The sequence below is a fragment of the Odontesthes bonariensis genome, chromosome 19 (genome assembly GCF_027942865.1).
Source record: "Odontesthes bonariensis isolate fOdoBon6 chromosome 19, fOdoBon6.hap1, whole genome shotgun sequence".
NCBI lineage: Eukaryota > Metazoa > Chordata > Actinopteri > Atheriniformes > Atherinopsidae > Odontesthes > Odontesthes bonariensis.
Window position 1 is genome coordinate 18,844,403 of NC_134524.1, and position 16,712 is coordinate 18,861,114.

Here is a 16,712-nt window from a genome sequence, read left to right on the forward strand (position 1 = left end):
TTAGACCACTGCTCTCATCGTTGCCACTTCTCTGGACTTCTGCTTGCGCCACTAATTCTGGATAAGATTCAGGTCTCGAGTCCAAAATATCATAAATATCATTAAAATTTTATCAATGTTGTGAACATGCAATGGCGACCACGGCCAAGTTTATTCTGCAGACCGCCTTTTGCTTTCCTCCAAAGTCTAAATGTAGTGATCTTCCTTCATGATGCCGTTTTTCTTGTGTCACTAATGAAAGCCACATCCTTCTGTCCAAACAACTGTTTTAATCTCATTGGGTTACAGAGTTGATGACAGGTTTGTTTCCTTTAGAGTCCTCCCCAGTCGGCATCCATCCATGGTGAACAGCAATGTGTTTTTTTGTGTCCTTAAGATGTTGCTGCCAAAATTGTTTGGGCTCAATATGATGGTCTAAAATTTCAAATGCTATAATCTATAAGAAACATTAAAGACTGTTAAAAAATATATATGTATACACGTTTTAAACAAAGTATTGTTAATATAACGGATATAACTGCTAAATAGGGTACCACAAAGTGTTGCACTACTAAAAACTAAGGCTGGGCAACGATTCAAATTTTTAATCTAATTATCACATGATTTCCCTGATTAATCACGATTAATCGCATTTGTACGCAAACTCCAAAAATGAATTCAAAACTAGTCTATAGATTTTAGCATTTAGTTTTATTTTAAATGTGCTGCCATATGAATGAAAGTGCCATAACATTTGTTGTGCAAACACACTTTTAACATCAGCATCTTTATGTAGTTTTTAAGTAGAAGCCTCACTCCACTGTCTGTTTCTTTGAATGACTTGCTGCTATCAGTTGTGTGTTTTGCCTTTATGTGATATTTTAGACTGGAACTACTACAGTGAGAAGACAATTCAACTCGGCAGTGTTTACAGATGACTTTGGTTCTGTCGACTCCGCCGTCTGGAAGAACTTTAAAATGAAAATGGCCGAGTAAAAGTTCCGTACCCTTCTCCATGTTTGGTGGATCCGCCAATTACTTTCTTTTACGGTTCCGCAGCAGACAGCAACAGACTTTTACAAATTAAAAGCCTGTGAGCAACAGACTTTTACAATAATAAAATAAATAATAAAACAGGGGTGGTCCGTGGCGTAGTAGGTTGAGCAGGCGCTGCAGCTGGCCCCGGTTCGAGTACCGCATCGGACGGCCCTGTGCTGCATGTCGTTCCCCCTCTCTCTGCCCCCTGCTTCCCGTCTCTCTGAACTTTCCTATCCATTAAAGGCACAAAAGCCCTCAAAAATTAAAAAAATAAAACGTGGGTTAATGCGCGATAAAATATTTATCGGCATTAAATAATTAATGCATTAACGCGATAAAAACGAGTTAACTCGCCCAGCCCTACTAAAAACTAAAAAATGTGTTTCCTATGATACACGTGCATCACTCTCACATAAACCCACAGACACCAACATACTGCATGTAATTTGCAGAACAAGAGAAAGAAAAACAGAGCTAAGGATGAGGAGGGAGGAGGGAACTGAACACATGTGGACTCTTTCATCTCTCAGAGCGAGAATGAAGAAGAGGGTTTATCCTCATCTGACCTCTCCTTTCTTAGTGAATTGTCTCCGTCTGTTCCAAGATCTCACCTCACCTCCTCCTTCACCTTTTTCTCCCTCTATGTCTCCTATATTCGTCCACGTCCTCTCCCCGTCACTCGCTCACATCTTTTCATCTCTCTTTCTTCCCTGCTGTTTCTTTTCCCCGACTTTCTCTTCATCTCGCCTCCTGCTATCTTTCCTTTTCCCTCTGCTCCCCTTCCTCATACCTCCCTCTGCTCTTCTGTTTCTTCTTCTCCAGTCTCCTCTCCTTCCTTCCCCTCTCCTGCCAAAACCTTTTTTTCTCCGCTCCCCACTTTTTTTTTTCTTCCTGCTGTGAGAAGGAGTGTGAGAACAGCTGCCAGAGGTGGGCATCGCACAGTGATTAAAGAGACAGACACAGAACACACCAAACACACAGGCGGATGTAAACCAGCCAGGAAACAAAAACAAAATGAAGAAAATTCTAGATTTTTATTCTCCATGCATTAGAAAGTGGACAGCACAGCCTCCATCTCCCTCCCTAAAACTAACATCATGACTGCTTACGGGGCTGCGAGTCAAAAGTTCTCATCTTGGCAGATGTCGGCATCACAAAAATGCAGCCATTTTACAATAAATGCTGAAAAAAATTTGAGAAGATATCAAATGTTGCCCACCAAATTGTTTTTGTTTGGTCTTATATGAATCTTGCTACAGCTGGCCTCAATAAGCTGATGCTTCTCTGTTACCATGGCAGTTACCAGAGGAAACACTGAGAAGAAGGTGCTCGTCTTTCTTGAGTAGTTCTAGCTAATAACCAAACTGGACATGTACATTGTACAAAAGCCAGTCATGATTTCTGCAGTCTGAGCCTAGTTTGCCTTTTTTTTTAGAACATAATATGCCAGAAAAACAATATGTAATACAACTGCAGCTCAGCCTCTTGAAGTTTTAAAGAAGATTTTTTTCTACTTTCAGTGTATTTTTTTATTGCAGAAAACAAACCAAAAAAAAAAGGTCATTAAGTTGTGTATTCTAACTGTACACACATATACATCCACAGACACAATGAAAGGAGTATGAGCTCACACACACCGATGAAAATGACATCATTTCTTTTTACTCCAGTTCCACACATCCACATGTATTCTTTTCAGACATCAAAGGATAGTGAAAGAAGGAGCTTTCAAAACCTTTCCTCATCTGCATACCTCTCTGCCTTCCTCATACAACCCTAATGTCCCTCATTTCTGTCTCCCCTCATTCCTCTTCTGGTTTCGTCCACTCCTCATCTTGTGCTCATTTTCTCATTTTTTCCCTTTGCGGTGAGCATCCATTTGTCAGTATTCTCGACATATCTCTGTTCGAGGTGAGAATACATTTGGATTTAATCACGCTTTGTCCTTTCCTTCATTCCCTCCTTTCCTCTGGAGTTGTTAGCCGAGGCAGGTGATAAAACGCAGAGGTGAAGCTAGATTGAAATGGACAGCAGAAAGTTTGACAGCCCCCCTTTTTGAAGAGAAAATTTAAAAAAAAAATCTTTTCCCGAACAACTCTTCCCGTTAGCCAAGAGATCTTTGAATTTGTATTGCATGCAAACACACAAGGGCCGTTTTAAATAAGTGTATATAATTCAATATAATTCTTCTCGGTCAACATTCACTCCTTATCATTGCGTGAATGGAATAAAACTCGGCGGAAGAAAAAGTATTTCAAGAGCATGGGTGCCTGCACTTTTCTGTGCAGGCAAGACAGAAATGGTCCTAAAAATAAAACTGAGGAGCAATTTCAAAGCAAAGACATTTCCTATGACCGAGCTCAGTTTTGATCCATTATTTTCATTTCCATCCAGTCATCTCCATTTGGAATGTGATAGAACGTTAGTTCCCCTCAAAGTTCCCCTTTGAGTCGCTGCAACAACATCTTCTCAATCAAAAACGTCAATAGAATTCATAATAATATCAGTAACAGGAGTGGTACTCTTAATGCTTCAGTAATTAGATTTTACTGGCTCAGCTGCACCAAAGTTAATACACCGTTTACAGAATGTTTATCCCTGAGAGACAACAGAACAGCAAAGCTTCTCCAAATCCAAAGAGGTCGGCCCGGCTACTTATAATTCATATGTGGTACGTAAACTAACTAGCTATGTCAAGATACAATCTTAAATATCAGGTCCTTGATGGATCATTATAGGGATCACTAAATGCACCTCAACTCCTTATCTCTTGTTTTACGTCAGCAACGATGGCGGCGTTTTATGTTAGGAAACCAGCACACTGGTATCAATGGTTAGTGTCATTACCAAACAAGCTGGGTATCATTTGTTTATTTCGAGATTTTTCATTCTCAGATGTCCCCGTTTAACTCATGTACTATTAAATGAAGTGTAATAAAGATAGTCAAAAAAACAAAACACACAACTTCTTACAAATAACTGAAAATTCATGCAGCGCTTTGCACAAGTGTTCGTCGCTTTATTTGAGGTATTTTCTGTTTATGTGAATCTTTACATGGGTATTCTTCCGAAGATGTTTCAATACCTTTTTGTGTAATTATGGTGCCATTTGCTAGTGCGTGCCGTACACAGAATAGAAGTATTGGATAGAGAGTCAAATTTAGAAGAGACTCAATCTGACGTGGCTCAGATCGGTACCAAGCACAAAAAAGTCCCGAAAACCAACTGAAGGGATAAAAATGTCAAACAGACTAAATGATCGAGGACAAAAATAAAGAAAAAAAGTGAAAATGTGAGAAACAGAAACACTTTGAGTACAAATATGTTCTCATCCGTGTCCAGCTAAGAGGAAACCAAAATCTTCCCACAATCCTCTGCTTTGGCAAAGGTTTGGTCACCATGGTGATATGGAATCTCACAGCCTCCAACAATCTATGCACAAGAAGAACTCCTTCCTCTTTAAAATATCCTTGGTCCTTATCCTCCTCTCGTAAATCATTCCCTCTTCATTGCTACTTCGTCATCTCTCATTCATTTCTCGTCTCTGAATGTCTCCTCTTTGATCCCCTTAACACCTACGCTAAACAGGACAACTTGGCGTTTTGCTCTGATGTTCTCCCAAAAACAAAACATACAAAGAAATGCAGCAGGCAGACAAACATACTGTCTGCCTCTAAATCCTATTTCACAGTTTGTCTGTTAAGCGAGCTGTTCAATGTTCCTCCCCTCAGCAGAATGTGACATGGAACATTACAATGAATGGATGTACAGCTCATTATCACGCACACAAAAACCCATTAAAATCGGAAAACCACACACATTGGCTTACTCACGGATGAGTAAATGCAAATATACGTATGCATGCAACAGATTAACCTGAAGCTCCCCCTCCGTTTGGTACGCACCTGCTTCTCGCCGCTGGGTCTCCTGTGCGACAGCAGGAGCTCCACTGCGCCCACCACCTCCTTCCTGATGGCGTACAGCAAGGCGTCGCCCGTGTGGATGCCGTGGTCCAGCAGGAGCTCCATGATCTCCAAGTTCTCGTTCTCGATGGCGATGAGGAGCGCGCTGCGGCCCAGCGGGTCCAGGCAGTTCACGTCCATGTTGTAGTAGACCTCTGCCTCACGGAGGGCGTGTTTGACTCCTGCATAGTCACCTGGGGGAAAAGAGGAGAGGATGGAGGGGTTGATGGTGGAAGCAAGATGGTGGCCGTTCCACCATGAAGTCTTCAAGTTTTGGCAAACTTACTTACACCAACGTTCAAACAATGTAACAAATAAAGAGCATTGAAACAACAGATATAAAGGGGAAAAAAGACAATTAAGTGAAACAAATCTGGTAAATCGGTATGGTAAAGAAATGCTGAATTATAAACCAGTGCTTTCTTCCAATAAAATGTTGAATAGACAATAATGAGAAGGCTACTGAAACTTAAAGTAGCTAATATTGGAAGCTCTGCATCTAAAAAAAAATATGTGTCATTTGTGTGTGCATCAAAGGAATGGTTGGGTATCACAACGGATTCCCTAAATTACCAAGTTTACTCTGATATGAAAGAGAAGGGGAAATAAGGTTTGCTTTGTCACGCAAGACGAACAGGTATAAAACTTCTCACATATACTAGAAAGGAATATAGTATACTAAAAGAGATCCCGAATCTTATTGTGAGTGAAGAAGTAAAGGTAGCTTACAGCATATAGCACCTTACAGACATAAAAATGCTGCTCATCCCACCAGAGGAGCTCATAGAATAGAGAGAGAACTCACAGAATAAGAAATGATGTTATGTCTATATTTTGTTGTGCCGGCAGAGGTGTCGAGTGTAGCTTGACTTTATTGTTGAAGGACATTTGGACGAGTCGACAGGCTGTTGATGCACATGTTGCAGACACCTGTGAACTGCTGTTAGCTGCAGTACAGCCTGGCTGACCAGCTGTGCAGCCATCAGCAGCGTTTAAACAGGTGACTGGATGTGTAGAATGCAGGTGTGAAGGGGGAAAAAAAAAAAAGGCTCCAGGAGTTAGAATACACAGATGGCTGAGTAAGGTTGTGTGTGAGCGTGTGTTACCTTTCTCTACAGCGGTGAGGTAGGCCCGCTCCTCAGCAGACAGCTCCACCTCAGCGCGAACGATCTGAAGCGGGATGCGGTCTCGGTACGGCGAATACGTCGCCTAAACCGCAAACACAAACAGCAACGTCACTAAACCAACTCCGATTCGGTTTGTGGACGACAAGTTCTCAAAAGCTCATTGTTCTGTTTTCCGACCAGTTACGGCAATCTTCTTGTTAGGAGGAAGGAGTTCTGTGGTTCTGCAACTACCCGGCATTAAATCAACCACAAAACTGTGCATATTGAAACTAAAATTCGATCCAGAGAGCGCACAATCTTGTTGAATTCAAACGTGTTACTTCAAACAACATTTGCAAAAGCAGATGAGGTGCAGGGACGAAAGTCAGAGCAAAATTGAGGTCACAGGGCTTAATCCACAATTACTCTAAATCATATTTCACACTTGTTAGGCTGAAATCTCCCTCCTTTCCCTCCTTGTTTTGACCTTAATCAGGATTATAAGACTAATGAACTGTCTGATGCTATAATTAGACAAAGCGTCTTTCATTCAGTGGCACACACTAACTTTATAACCCCATTAGAGCCACAGGTTACACAGTTCAGAGTATTGCTGATTTTAATTTGGTGAACAGTGAAGTTGACAACAGAGGAGGAATTAGATAAAGTCTGGAAGAGCTGGGAACAGCAATGTCTGGAATAAGACACAGCTTTTTTCATTTGAGCCGTTTACCACTCCACCCCCCTTCCAAAAAAAAAAGAAGAAAAAAAGCTGAGCTTGATTTTCATCTTTGAAGTTGTTGTTACTCAGGGCTCGGTTTGGGGGTAATTATCAGCACAGAATGAATTAATGCAAACTAGCGTGTCTTTGACTCACCTTCTTGTAGTACAGCTGTGTCATGGGATTCATCCTGTCAGTCTGGAAACAGAAAAGAGAGGAGAGAGTCAATACAACCAGACAATCCAGGAAAAGGGAAGCGTCGAGCTCAGAAGTAGCAGGACAGATGGTAAAAGATGCAGGTGCAAGCTGGATGGTCAGGCTCCGAACAGACTCTGAAACCACCGTACATGACTAAAAGGTGTTTAACTCGGTGCACTTTTAATAAATCAGTTTCAAGAATTTTAAACACCAACATTTTTACTTTGATGTTTTTTTTTTTGGTCAATACAATGAGCACGTTTACAAGCAGGTTCTCACAAAAAATTTGAATACTGCAGTTCTTTTTTTACTTAATATTACAACATTGTGTTATTAGCTCGGCACCATGAATCAATCTAGGTTGCCAGGGTGGCGTTTATCCCTGCAAAGAAACCTTAAAACAGCAATTTTTTAGACACTGAGGACTTAATAATGCAAGTTTGACTGAAAAGTAACACCTTCGCCTGTTTGGTAGCTGACATTTGAAGATTTGTGGGCGTATTTTGCCTCCAACCTTAAACTGACTCGACTGGCAACAGGGGTGGATGGGTTGACAGCTGAAGCTGCGGAGATTAGTTAGCATTCAGAACAAAACACAGTATACAGACCACAGATTAGCCTCATCCCACATTATTGTATTTCTAGCCTTGCTAATACACGTAATCCTCAAAGAGCGGCCTCCGAGAGAATGCTTAGCTCTGCTTGTTTGCACATTTGTGACGGCTTTTTGTTTATTTGTGCAAGTCTTTATCACATTGGCTTCCGCACCGTAATAGACCCACATTTGTTTATTTTGTGCGAAGGCTTTGAGGACAGAAGATGCACTGAGAGCGTTTTCCATTTTCCAACGCAGCGTGGCATTAATTTTCCATCGGCAGAAAGCTGTCAAAATAAGCCCATCGGAAAAAGAAAACACAGAGAATAATCTGCATGCGTCTCTGAGTAAGAAAAAGCTAATTACTGAAGCTGCTGTTTGGAGTACTGGGGTAAAGAAAGAACAGCTTGTCACTGACTGCGACTGCTGTTGTGCTCCTTAGCAGAAGAAAGAAATGACTTGATGTGTGCCGTTAGTCGGGGATGAGACTGTAATAAAATCTGTGAAAATGGAGCCCGTTTCACGTCTGAATATCATTAGTCACACACACTGAACATGGAGGCCATGGGCAAGCTGCAGTCTGCACAGGTGCTCTTTTCCAGCTGTTCTCCCACCAGCAAAAACACCCGAGGTGGTAAATTAAAGAACAGGTTGCAGAAATATGCAAAGTTTAACCAGACATAAACAAGTTTTAAATTCAGAGTCTGACAGCAGAGAGCAGATGCAGCTGCTGCCATAAGTTATTGAGTGCATGAGTGACATTTCAGCAAGGGTAATAAATACTAGATAAATTTGATCAGATGTCAGTATCTGTGGATATCAGATCAATGTGGGTGGCTGTTTCCAGCAGCTGGAACACCAATATGACTCTAATCTTCTGTTAAATTGTTTTTCTTTTAAAAACAGCAGAAAGTGTAAATAAAAAAAAAAAAGGCTGTTACGTTAGATATCAACGGTTGGCAAAACAACTCATCACAACAATCAATCCATTATATAAAAAAAGCAATTGATTAGTCAACAAATTATTTATTCCACTAATAGAAAGGCTGATTCAATAGCAAAAAAAAAAATGATGCACACATAAATCATCCTCAAATCAACTGGATTTTTTTTCACAATTTCTACCACAGACAGGTCATTATATTAAGTCAGGACAAAATTAACAAATCAAAAATTCAACCGTTGCAAAAATGGGAAAGTGAGAGAACTTAATCGCAGTTCCTGAATTTAATGGTCTGAAGGAGTGTTCCAGTCTGTGGCAGACTGCGGGCTCATCATGAAGAAAACCTTGCAGATGATGACAGAAATGCTAATGTCCCAGATATGGGATAGGACTCAATCTGACAGTTAAAATTGAATCTATTGCAGCAGCTGCGATACAGATCTGCATTTCAACAAGGCTGTAAATGCTTCAGTGATGCAGCGGTGAGGGAAGAAAATGCTGACGGAGCAGCTATTCTTTGAGGCTCTGTCACTTAAACACGGAAAGTTTGCAAGAATGTAAGACAAACTGAAGCATCTGGGAGGGGACGTGAACAGCAATAATTCTGCAGCAGTGACCGAAAACGAAGGGAACGCCACGACTGTCTGGTGTTCACACAATCATACAGCGATACAATGCCCGGGTCTGGTGAAGGTGTACTTTCACAGTTATTATCGCAGGTGTGTAAAAATGAAATGGCACATTTGCAGAGGAACAGTCAAAGATACATGGGTCCAGTATATTTAATATCCCTCTGACATGATTTGAAACTCTGTGGGCCATTGCAGGGAGACAGTTGCAATGTTTGCCTCATTTTCCCTGCAAGCTGATGTCTTAATATCACATATACATGTCATATACAGCAACCTGTGTTCTTTACCATGCAAACTAGTATTTCTGAAGCAGTATGTATGAACAGCACTGCAAATGGCAATTATACATATTCTTCAAACAGGACCTATTATCTAATGCTCAAGAATTTTTATTGAAGAAATTGCAATCAGCGAGCAGTGCAGAAGTTCAGTATTCAATCAAGACACTTTACTAGCTCTGGTGGTTACAGCACTTTAGTTGGTCTCCATAATCCTGCCCCCAGCCCCTGATGCGAGTGGTTCTTCGCTCAGTACAAGCAAAGAATTGGTACTTGCGTAGCACCAGTTTTCTTGGCCCAAAAACTCTGCGCTTTATCAGTTGAAGCCGACAAAACGGCTTCAGGATCAGGCTCCGAGCAGGCACTGGAACTACTTTGGAGGGAAAGGGGCCTGTAAGGTGTTTGACTAAAATGGGATCTGGGAAGTTTGAAGCCAGGAAAATGTTCCTGTTTTCCTCAGTGGTTCTGAGCATGTTTTGTGTTGTGTCAGGCAAAAATCTTCCTGCCAAAGTGAGCTGCTGCTATAAAGGAGTACTGCGTCTCTGAGGGCATGTGCTTGGTCAGGAGCAACACTTAATGGGCAGTATGTATCCCAGTTGTCTCCACAATGAGAGCGTTGCGATGAGAAAAGATAATCAATGTTGATCTGCAGCTTTAATGTTGCAGCAGATCAGTGGAAACACCAACAACACTTCCAAACCCTCGAAAGTCTCGCATTAGCTTCAAAGCCAAAATATTAGGGGATGAACATTAAGAATTACTCACTGTTTGGATGAAGAGATTTCTCAGAGGCACACGAGTCAAATTTCTTTAAAAAAAAACAATGGTAGAGAGTGATTTATGTGTCTGCATCATTTTTGCTTTTTATCGTAGATCGTGTATAACTCTGTGATAAATATATCACAGAGTTGTGTCACTGTCGGTTGTTGTCTCGCAGATCTGAGTTTTAATGAAGCTGAAAAGAGAAGATAATAACATTTAAGCATCCGCAGAGGCCACAAGCACACCCATACGAACACACACTACGCTCAACACACTTCTTGCTCGTCATCCTGTCAAGTTCAAGCTCAGCTTGTTTCTTTGAAGAGGAGTGACAAATCACTGCCAGAGAGACACAAGCCCTGAATCCAAAATCTGACCACGGTGCCTCAGAAATCCCCTGAATGACCTGCTGTCAGGCAGAGGAGGGCTCTTGTGGTTAAAAATCAAAGATCTATTCATTAGAGAGTAACACTGTGGCTGTGTCAGAGTATCGAGTTTGTAAAAACAAAAAAAAGAGGGAATGTTCCTGCAGTCAGCCCCCCTTTATCAACAGCTGACAGACAAATTACTGCCTCCAGTTACCAGCACTGTCAAGTGCACTGAAAAGGACCGACTTTCTGACTGGTAAAGACAGTTTCCATGGTGCTTTGAAAGGTAAATGCTACTAGAGGTTATATACAGTAAATTCCACATCGGCAGTCATCCTGAAAACGTAAAAGGACGTCTATGAAAGAAACAGAAGGAAACTGTGACCTCACCATCTTGTATGTAACTGGCCTTTGTGTAGTGACATGCAGCTTCCCATTTTAATTCATTTGTAGTAAATTATTCCACAGCGAGGGTGACCTTCAGTCACCAGGGGATGAAGTGGACTAGAAGAGACTCAAGTGCTGTGTAGTGATATGCTATTTGGAGGACTGAGCAGCCAAGTCACCATATTTTCACAATCTGTACACAAAAGACATGTTGTTCTGTAAGCTTCTAATAGTCTGATGCACATTAAAATGATTGTAGCTCCATTCCAAGGACACTGGTCACCTCATCCCCGTTAAGAATGTCAAAAAAAACGGGACAAAAGGCAGAAAAGAGAATTCTTTATAACTTCTGGGACTGTGCATCTGCTAGAGCAAGGATCAATCAGAAAAAAAACAGTACTCAAGATCACGCTGAATAAATGGTTGGGAAAGTAGTCTCAGTTCTCTGGCAATTCTTGTTTTCTTCCCCTTGTGGTGTGATTGGGAATGACTGCTCCAGATCCCCCGTGATCCATCATACTAAATATCCCGACCAGGAGAAGAGACTAAGCTTTCAGTATATGAACTGGGTGTTTATCATTGTTTTAGCTGGTTGATGTAAATATGGAAGTGTCCTCACAATTCAAGCTGGGAAAAAGGTTCTTTGAAAGAAAGTGTTCTTTAAACACGTACTTTAGGATTAAACCTTATTGCCATGTCGGGTCGACTTGAGTCAAACAGAGGGTGTCAGGATTGGGTATAACGGGCAAAACAAATGCTAAATCAAAATGTCTCAATGCAACATTGCTGAGAACTTTGGTATTTCAACATCTACAGTGCATAATATTGGAAAAAATATACATGGAGAAATCAGAGCTCATAAAGGCCAAGGACAGAACCACTGTTGGATGTGCAGGAATCTTTAAGCCATTATGCAGCACTGCATGAGAAACCATCATGCCACCATGATAAATATAGCCACACGGGCAGGGGACTACCTTGGAAAACAATTTCTTTTCAAACAGTCTACCACAGGATACAGAAATGTACCCTGAAACTGTTTTACTTTTAAACAGGAACATTTTCCTGGCTTCAAATTTCCCAGATCCCATTTTAGTCAAACACCTTACAGTATATTACAAATATTGCGAAAAATGATATTTTCAAGCTTCCTAGTACAAATGTTTAGCTGTGGAAGGTCACCGTGTCACTGTTGAGAGACCAAAACCTTTTAAAATGCCAAATCCTTCGACCAGAGCCAGCTCCAGTTGAAGACTGAGGGCGAAATGTGTTTACTCCTATATGCTGCATTACTTTTAAAGCTGCCGTCGGCAGGTTTTCAAAATTCCGAGTCTAAAGTCGGAAAATTCGAACTGATACAACTTTCAGGTCCCTCCCCCTCTGTGGACGAGTTTGTGCACGTGAGTTCACACCAGTGTGCGCGCTCACAAGCTGGGGGCAGACTCACGCTCAGCATGGAAGACGTGGTTGGTGACTGTTCTGCTCAGATAATAGATCAATAATAAACCTAACGTGATTGGTTAAAAAAACAGCCGGGAGCGCTCGATTTTTGCAAGTATGATTACAGGCTTCAGAGGGAGCTACAGATTTCGTTATTTTTCCTAAACAGCCTATTTAATATTCTACTTCCAGAATCCCATGACAGTTCAAGCTAATATGACTAAAAAAAAGTTGCCGACGGCAGCTTTAATGCTAATCATGTCATTTTTTTCCTTCTCCCGGGTCAGAACGCAGGAAGAAACTAACGCAGACCGCCTGAGTCTGCAGCAGAAAAGCAGTAGCAAGAAGTTCAGTGTGAAAAAACAAAAAAAACAATGAGATTTCTTTTCTCAACTCCTGCAATGAATCTTTAATCTTTAGCTGACTGAGGATCGGAGCTGGATTTTTACTGCTTGTTACCTCTTGATTTGTATCAACATATTCACTTTGCTCGAACATAACTTGAGCTTATATGAGGATTCAATCAGTGAAATATGATTTAGAAGGATCTGCAAAAATATTGCTAAACATTTTACTGCTACAGTGGGGATTAAAACACATTTTAAGGAGGAAGTGATCTGCTCATGCCTGCAGGTGATGTTGCTGATGATTTGTTGATGCCTAAATTACGGGGCTGAGATTAAATTACATGGCTGAGATTAATTCTGCAGTGTTGGATAAAGCAGTTTCTGGAATGCAGATGAGTTTAAGATCTGCATAGTGAGAAAGATTTTATGCTGACGGCTTTACAACGCTCCACTGACTGTGGGACAGCAATGCAGATAGTCTCATTCCATCACTACCTCTTTCCCCATTTTTTTCTTTTTCTTTTCCACCAGCCAGGACAGAGGACACTTTTAACTCCATTTTTACCAAACCTAAATTTTCATGATGTTTTTTGTTCATTTTACATCCGTCGCCGTCTTTCCTTTCAGCCTTTACCTTCATTATCCTCCAGTCTGAACACTGTATCCCCTCTTAGCTTTCTCCCAGTCAACCCTCTTCTTCTTCATTACACTATTTTCCACCTGCAGTTTGCACATGTACTGTCGCTTTCTATCTGCTCTCTTTTCCTCGCCTTCTTATCTTCTGCCCTCAAATCTCTTCACAGCCCGAACATCCTCATCTTTCACTCCCTGCGTCTTTCAAATTTTCTGCTCTATTTTCGGCGTCTTGTTTCCATTTTTGGGATTAAATCTTGACCTTGCTTCTCCTCATAATTCTAATCTCTGCTTTGAGTTTCTGTTCCCCATCTTGTTTTCCCCTCAGCTGTGACACAAACAATTTTCTATGACTCTCCACTTCGTCTTTTTCCTCCTCTTTCACTGAAAGTGTTCGTAGCATCATTATAACGTATTAAAAAAACTGAAACCTAAATATCCAGCTAATAAATTAATGCATGAAGTCAATGTTCTCACAATAAAGGGGGCTAGGCACAGGTGCCATGGCATTATATGCATCGTAACACTGTGTGCTACAGCCTGAAAAACTACCAACGGCAGAGAAGCCAGTATCTGCTGACAACTACATGCTGACAAATGCTACTTTCCTGAGGTGTTGATGGGATTCAAGTGGCACAGTGGCATGTAGCAATTGATGCGGTAGAGGATCAGTCTGCAGTGATGCTGCTCACAGCCGGCAGCATGTCACACTAACAAACATGAGCAATAGGGCCCCAACAGGCTGCCATTCATTGTGAATGGATCCCCTAAATAGCAGCAGGGAACCAAACCTCGGCAAGCTGCCAAAGTGCAACCTGAGAAGCTGATAAAGGGTCAACTGCAAATTCAATCTGAAGTACAGATAACAGGCTATTTTGTTGTGCTTGCTTTGATTGTATTGTAGGCACAGTAGCTGAGCTGTTAGCTCCAACTCAGATATGTAGAGCACTTCAAGTACTTGTGAAAAAAAGCAGATTCCCACAGTTTACAGTTGAGATTACAGTCCATGTGATATCATTTCCACAAAGCAGACAGATTTCAAAGCAATGTGTCAGAAACAAACAATTAATACTCAACCTCGTTTCCAACAAATGCTTGAAGATTGTGAAAAATATAAATCTAAACAAAAAAAATGTATGTGCAAATCAAATAATTCTCCATCTTTGACTGAAAGAGACAACAAATAGATGTTGGAACTGAAACAATGGATCACTCTGTGAAAACATATTCACTCAAATTCACTTTGAGTTTTGGTGCCAACAACAATCTTTAGAAAAAGTCTGAAAAAGACTAATTACAGCAGGTGCACTCATTCAAATCAGAAACACGACTGGGTGTAAAAAGGCCTCTAACTTTAGAGAAGTTAAGTCTTTTTTACAAGTATGGGCAGAAGGAGCTCTGCCACTTTGTGGAACTGTGTGGGCAGATAATTAAGCATTTTACAAATACAAAGATGCAACTCAGCATGGAGGTGAACAATTCTGCTTCGAGGCAGTGGCAGAACATAATAAAGAGTCAGCAGGCTAAACAAAATGACAGTACATAACCATAAACAGTTGATTTTCAAGCTGCAATTGGATCAATAAGGTTGCTTTTACAATGGCATGCATGTTCAACTGTTGTAAAACATCATCAATAAGAGGCAATAAAAAACAAATAAAGAACAGGATGTTAGCTTTCAAGCTATGTGAATATTGCTGAGATATAACACAGCAATACTGTGAAGATAACACAGGAATGCATTATACACACAGAGGTGGATGGAGGGTGGATATGTGGACAGACTTTGGATTTCATGAAATTACCAAAATTACCAAACTGGACACATGGTGTGAAAACATCAAAATAATAATAATAATAATAATAATAATAATAATATTAATAATAAGCTAAAAAATGCTCAGAAAGGAATAATCTTCACACCTGCCCTCCTTCCCTGTGGTGGGCTTTTTATCCTGCTACACTCTGTGGGGAACCTAAAATGTCAATATCAATTCTGACTACTCTGGTCAAAGGGTCTTTGTTTCTTTGCAAGAAAATCGCTCTGATCTCCTTTCTTTAAAACTCTCTTCTGGTCTGTCATTCTCACTCCAGGCTGACTTTTGTGCAACCAGCCTCTTCGTCATCTCCACTTCCCAGATGGGCCTCATCTGAAGTCTCTGCCGAATCGTAATTATGCTCATTCACCATCAGCTTTGTGACTCCGGGGGGATCCGATCCAATTCCCTGCCTTCATGTCGCCTTCCCACCGAGATGATACATCAGTGTCCGATTACCACAAAACATTAGTTTAATTCATCCACTGTACATCAATATATTTAGCTTGATACTTTTAATTGACCTCTCCCGATTGAACCAACGTGAGGAACTATGTTAGCCGTTTTCACCTTGACACACAGCACCTGCGACTTCAATGAACACAGCCAGTCTGACAAATCAGCCACAAAATAATCAGATCCTGTCAAGTTTCTGCTCCAACTCAAAGAGGAAAGAAAATTACAAAATTCGTGACAGCTTTCAAAGATGGATTTATGCACCTTTTTGGCTGTAGAGAACCCCAGTTTCAACGGCTGTTAAATTCCTCGGTGTTGCGGCACACTGCTCCTGTCAAATTTCTCTTTACATTAACATCTATACCGGCCCTCTGCAGCCAACCTGAAGCTCAGGTAAAGGACAGAGAGTGTAAAGGTAGCCCTGTGGCCATTAGGTGTGAACTTCAGGCGTGACTGACTTGTATGTAACATACAGTAAAGATGGGTCACTCGGATACAGCTACTAAATTGATGCAGCTTTTTTTACATTTCAGAAAACCGATGTTTTAAAGCAGAAACAAAAAGGGAAACAAGATTGATCTGACTGAATTTGATAAAGAAAAGTACCTATGGGCAGTTATATAGGAATGTGGTGATGCAAGACATTGAAACACATCAAAATTGTTGATCGTTGAAACTTAAGCTAATCAAATCATGAGGCTAGCAGAGATTCACAGCTCTAACGTAGGTAAATTAGAGCACGCGTTACCCAAGTACCTCTCGACCTTTTTAAGGTTTTAAATCTATTAAGCACAGCCAGTTAGAAAAGCCCAATTATACATATGGACTTGTGCAAAGCCAAAGGAGCGGAAGAAAGAGAAAACTCTGTAAAGTCGCTGCTCTCGTAGGCAGTAAATCTCTGAGGAGATTTTATGATACTTGAGGCAGCTGTTAAAGATTTGATGGACTTGGCTCCGAGTGTGTTAACAATCTGCCTGCCAGACTTCTTTTCAGATGCTGCCGCTGTTCTTTACGTTGAAATGGACAAACACGTGGCAACATTAAAACCAT

The 16,712-nt window shown here is 40.9% G+C and overlaps 1 protein-coding gene across 1 annotated transcript in view; it reads right to left on the minus strand.

The window, feature by feature from the left end:
• Positions 1 to 16,712, minus strand: part of trpc5a (transient receptor potential cation channel, subfamily C, member 5a) — a 122,906-nt gene that overhangs the window by 80,117 nt on the left and 26,077 nt on the right. The window contains exons 2-4 of the mRNA XM_075450889.1: positions 6,963 to 7,004; positions 6,086 to 6,188; positions 4,923 to 5,173 (exon numbers count right to left, since the gene is read on the minus strand). Of these exons, the coding sequence (XP_075307004.1) occupies positions 4,923 to 5,173; positions 6,086 to 6,188; positions 6,963 to 6,995 (387 nt within the window). The 5' untranslated portion in view covers positions 6,996 to 7,004. The remainder of the gene's footprint in view (positions 1 to 4,922; positions 5,174 to 6,085; positions 6,189 to 6,962; positions 7,005 to 16,712) is intronic.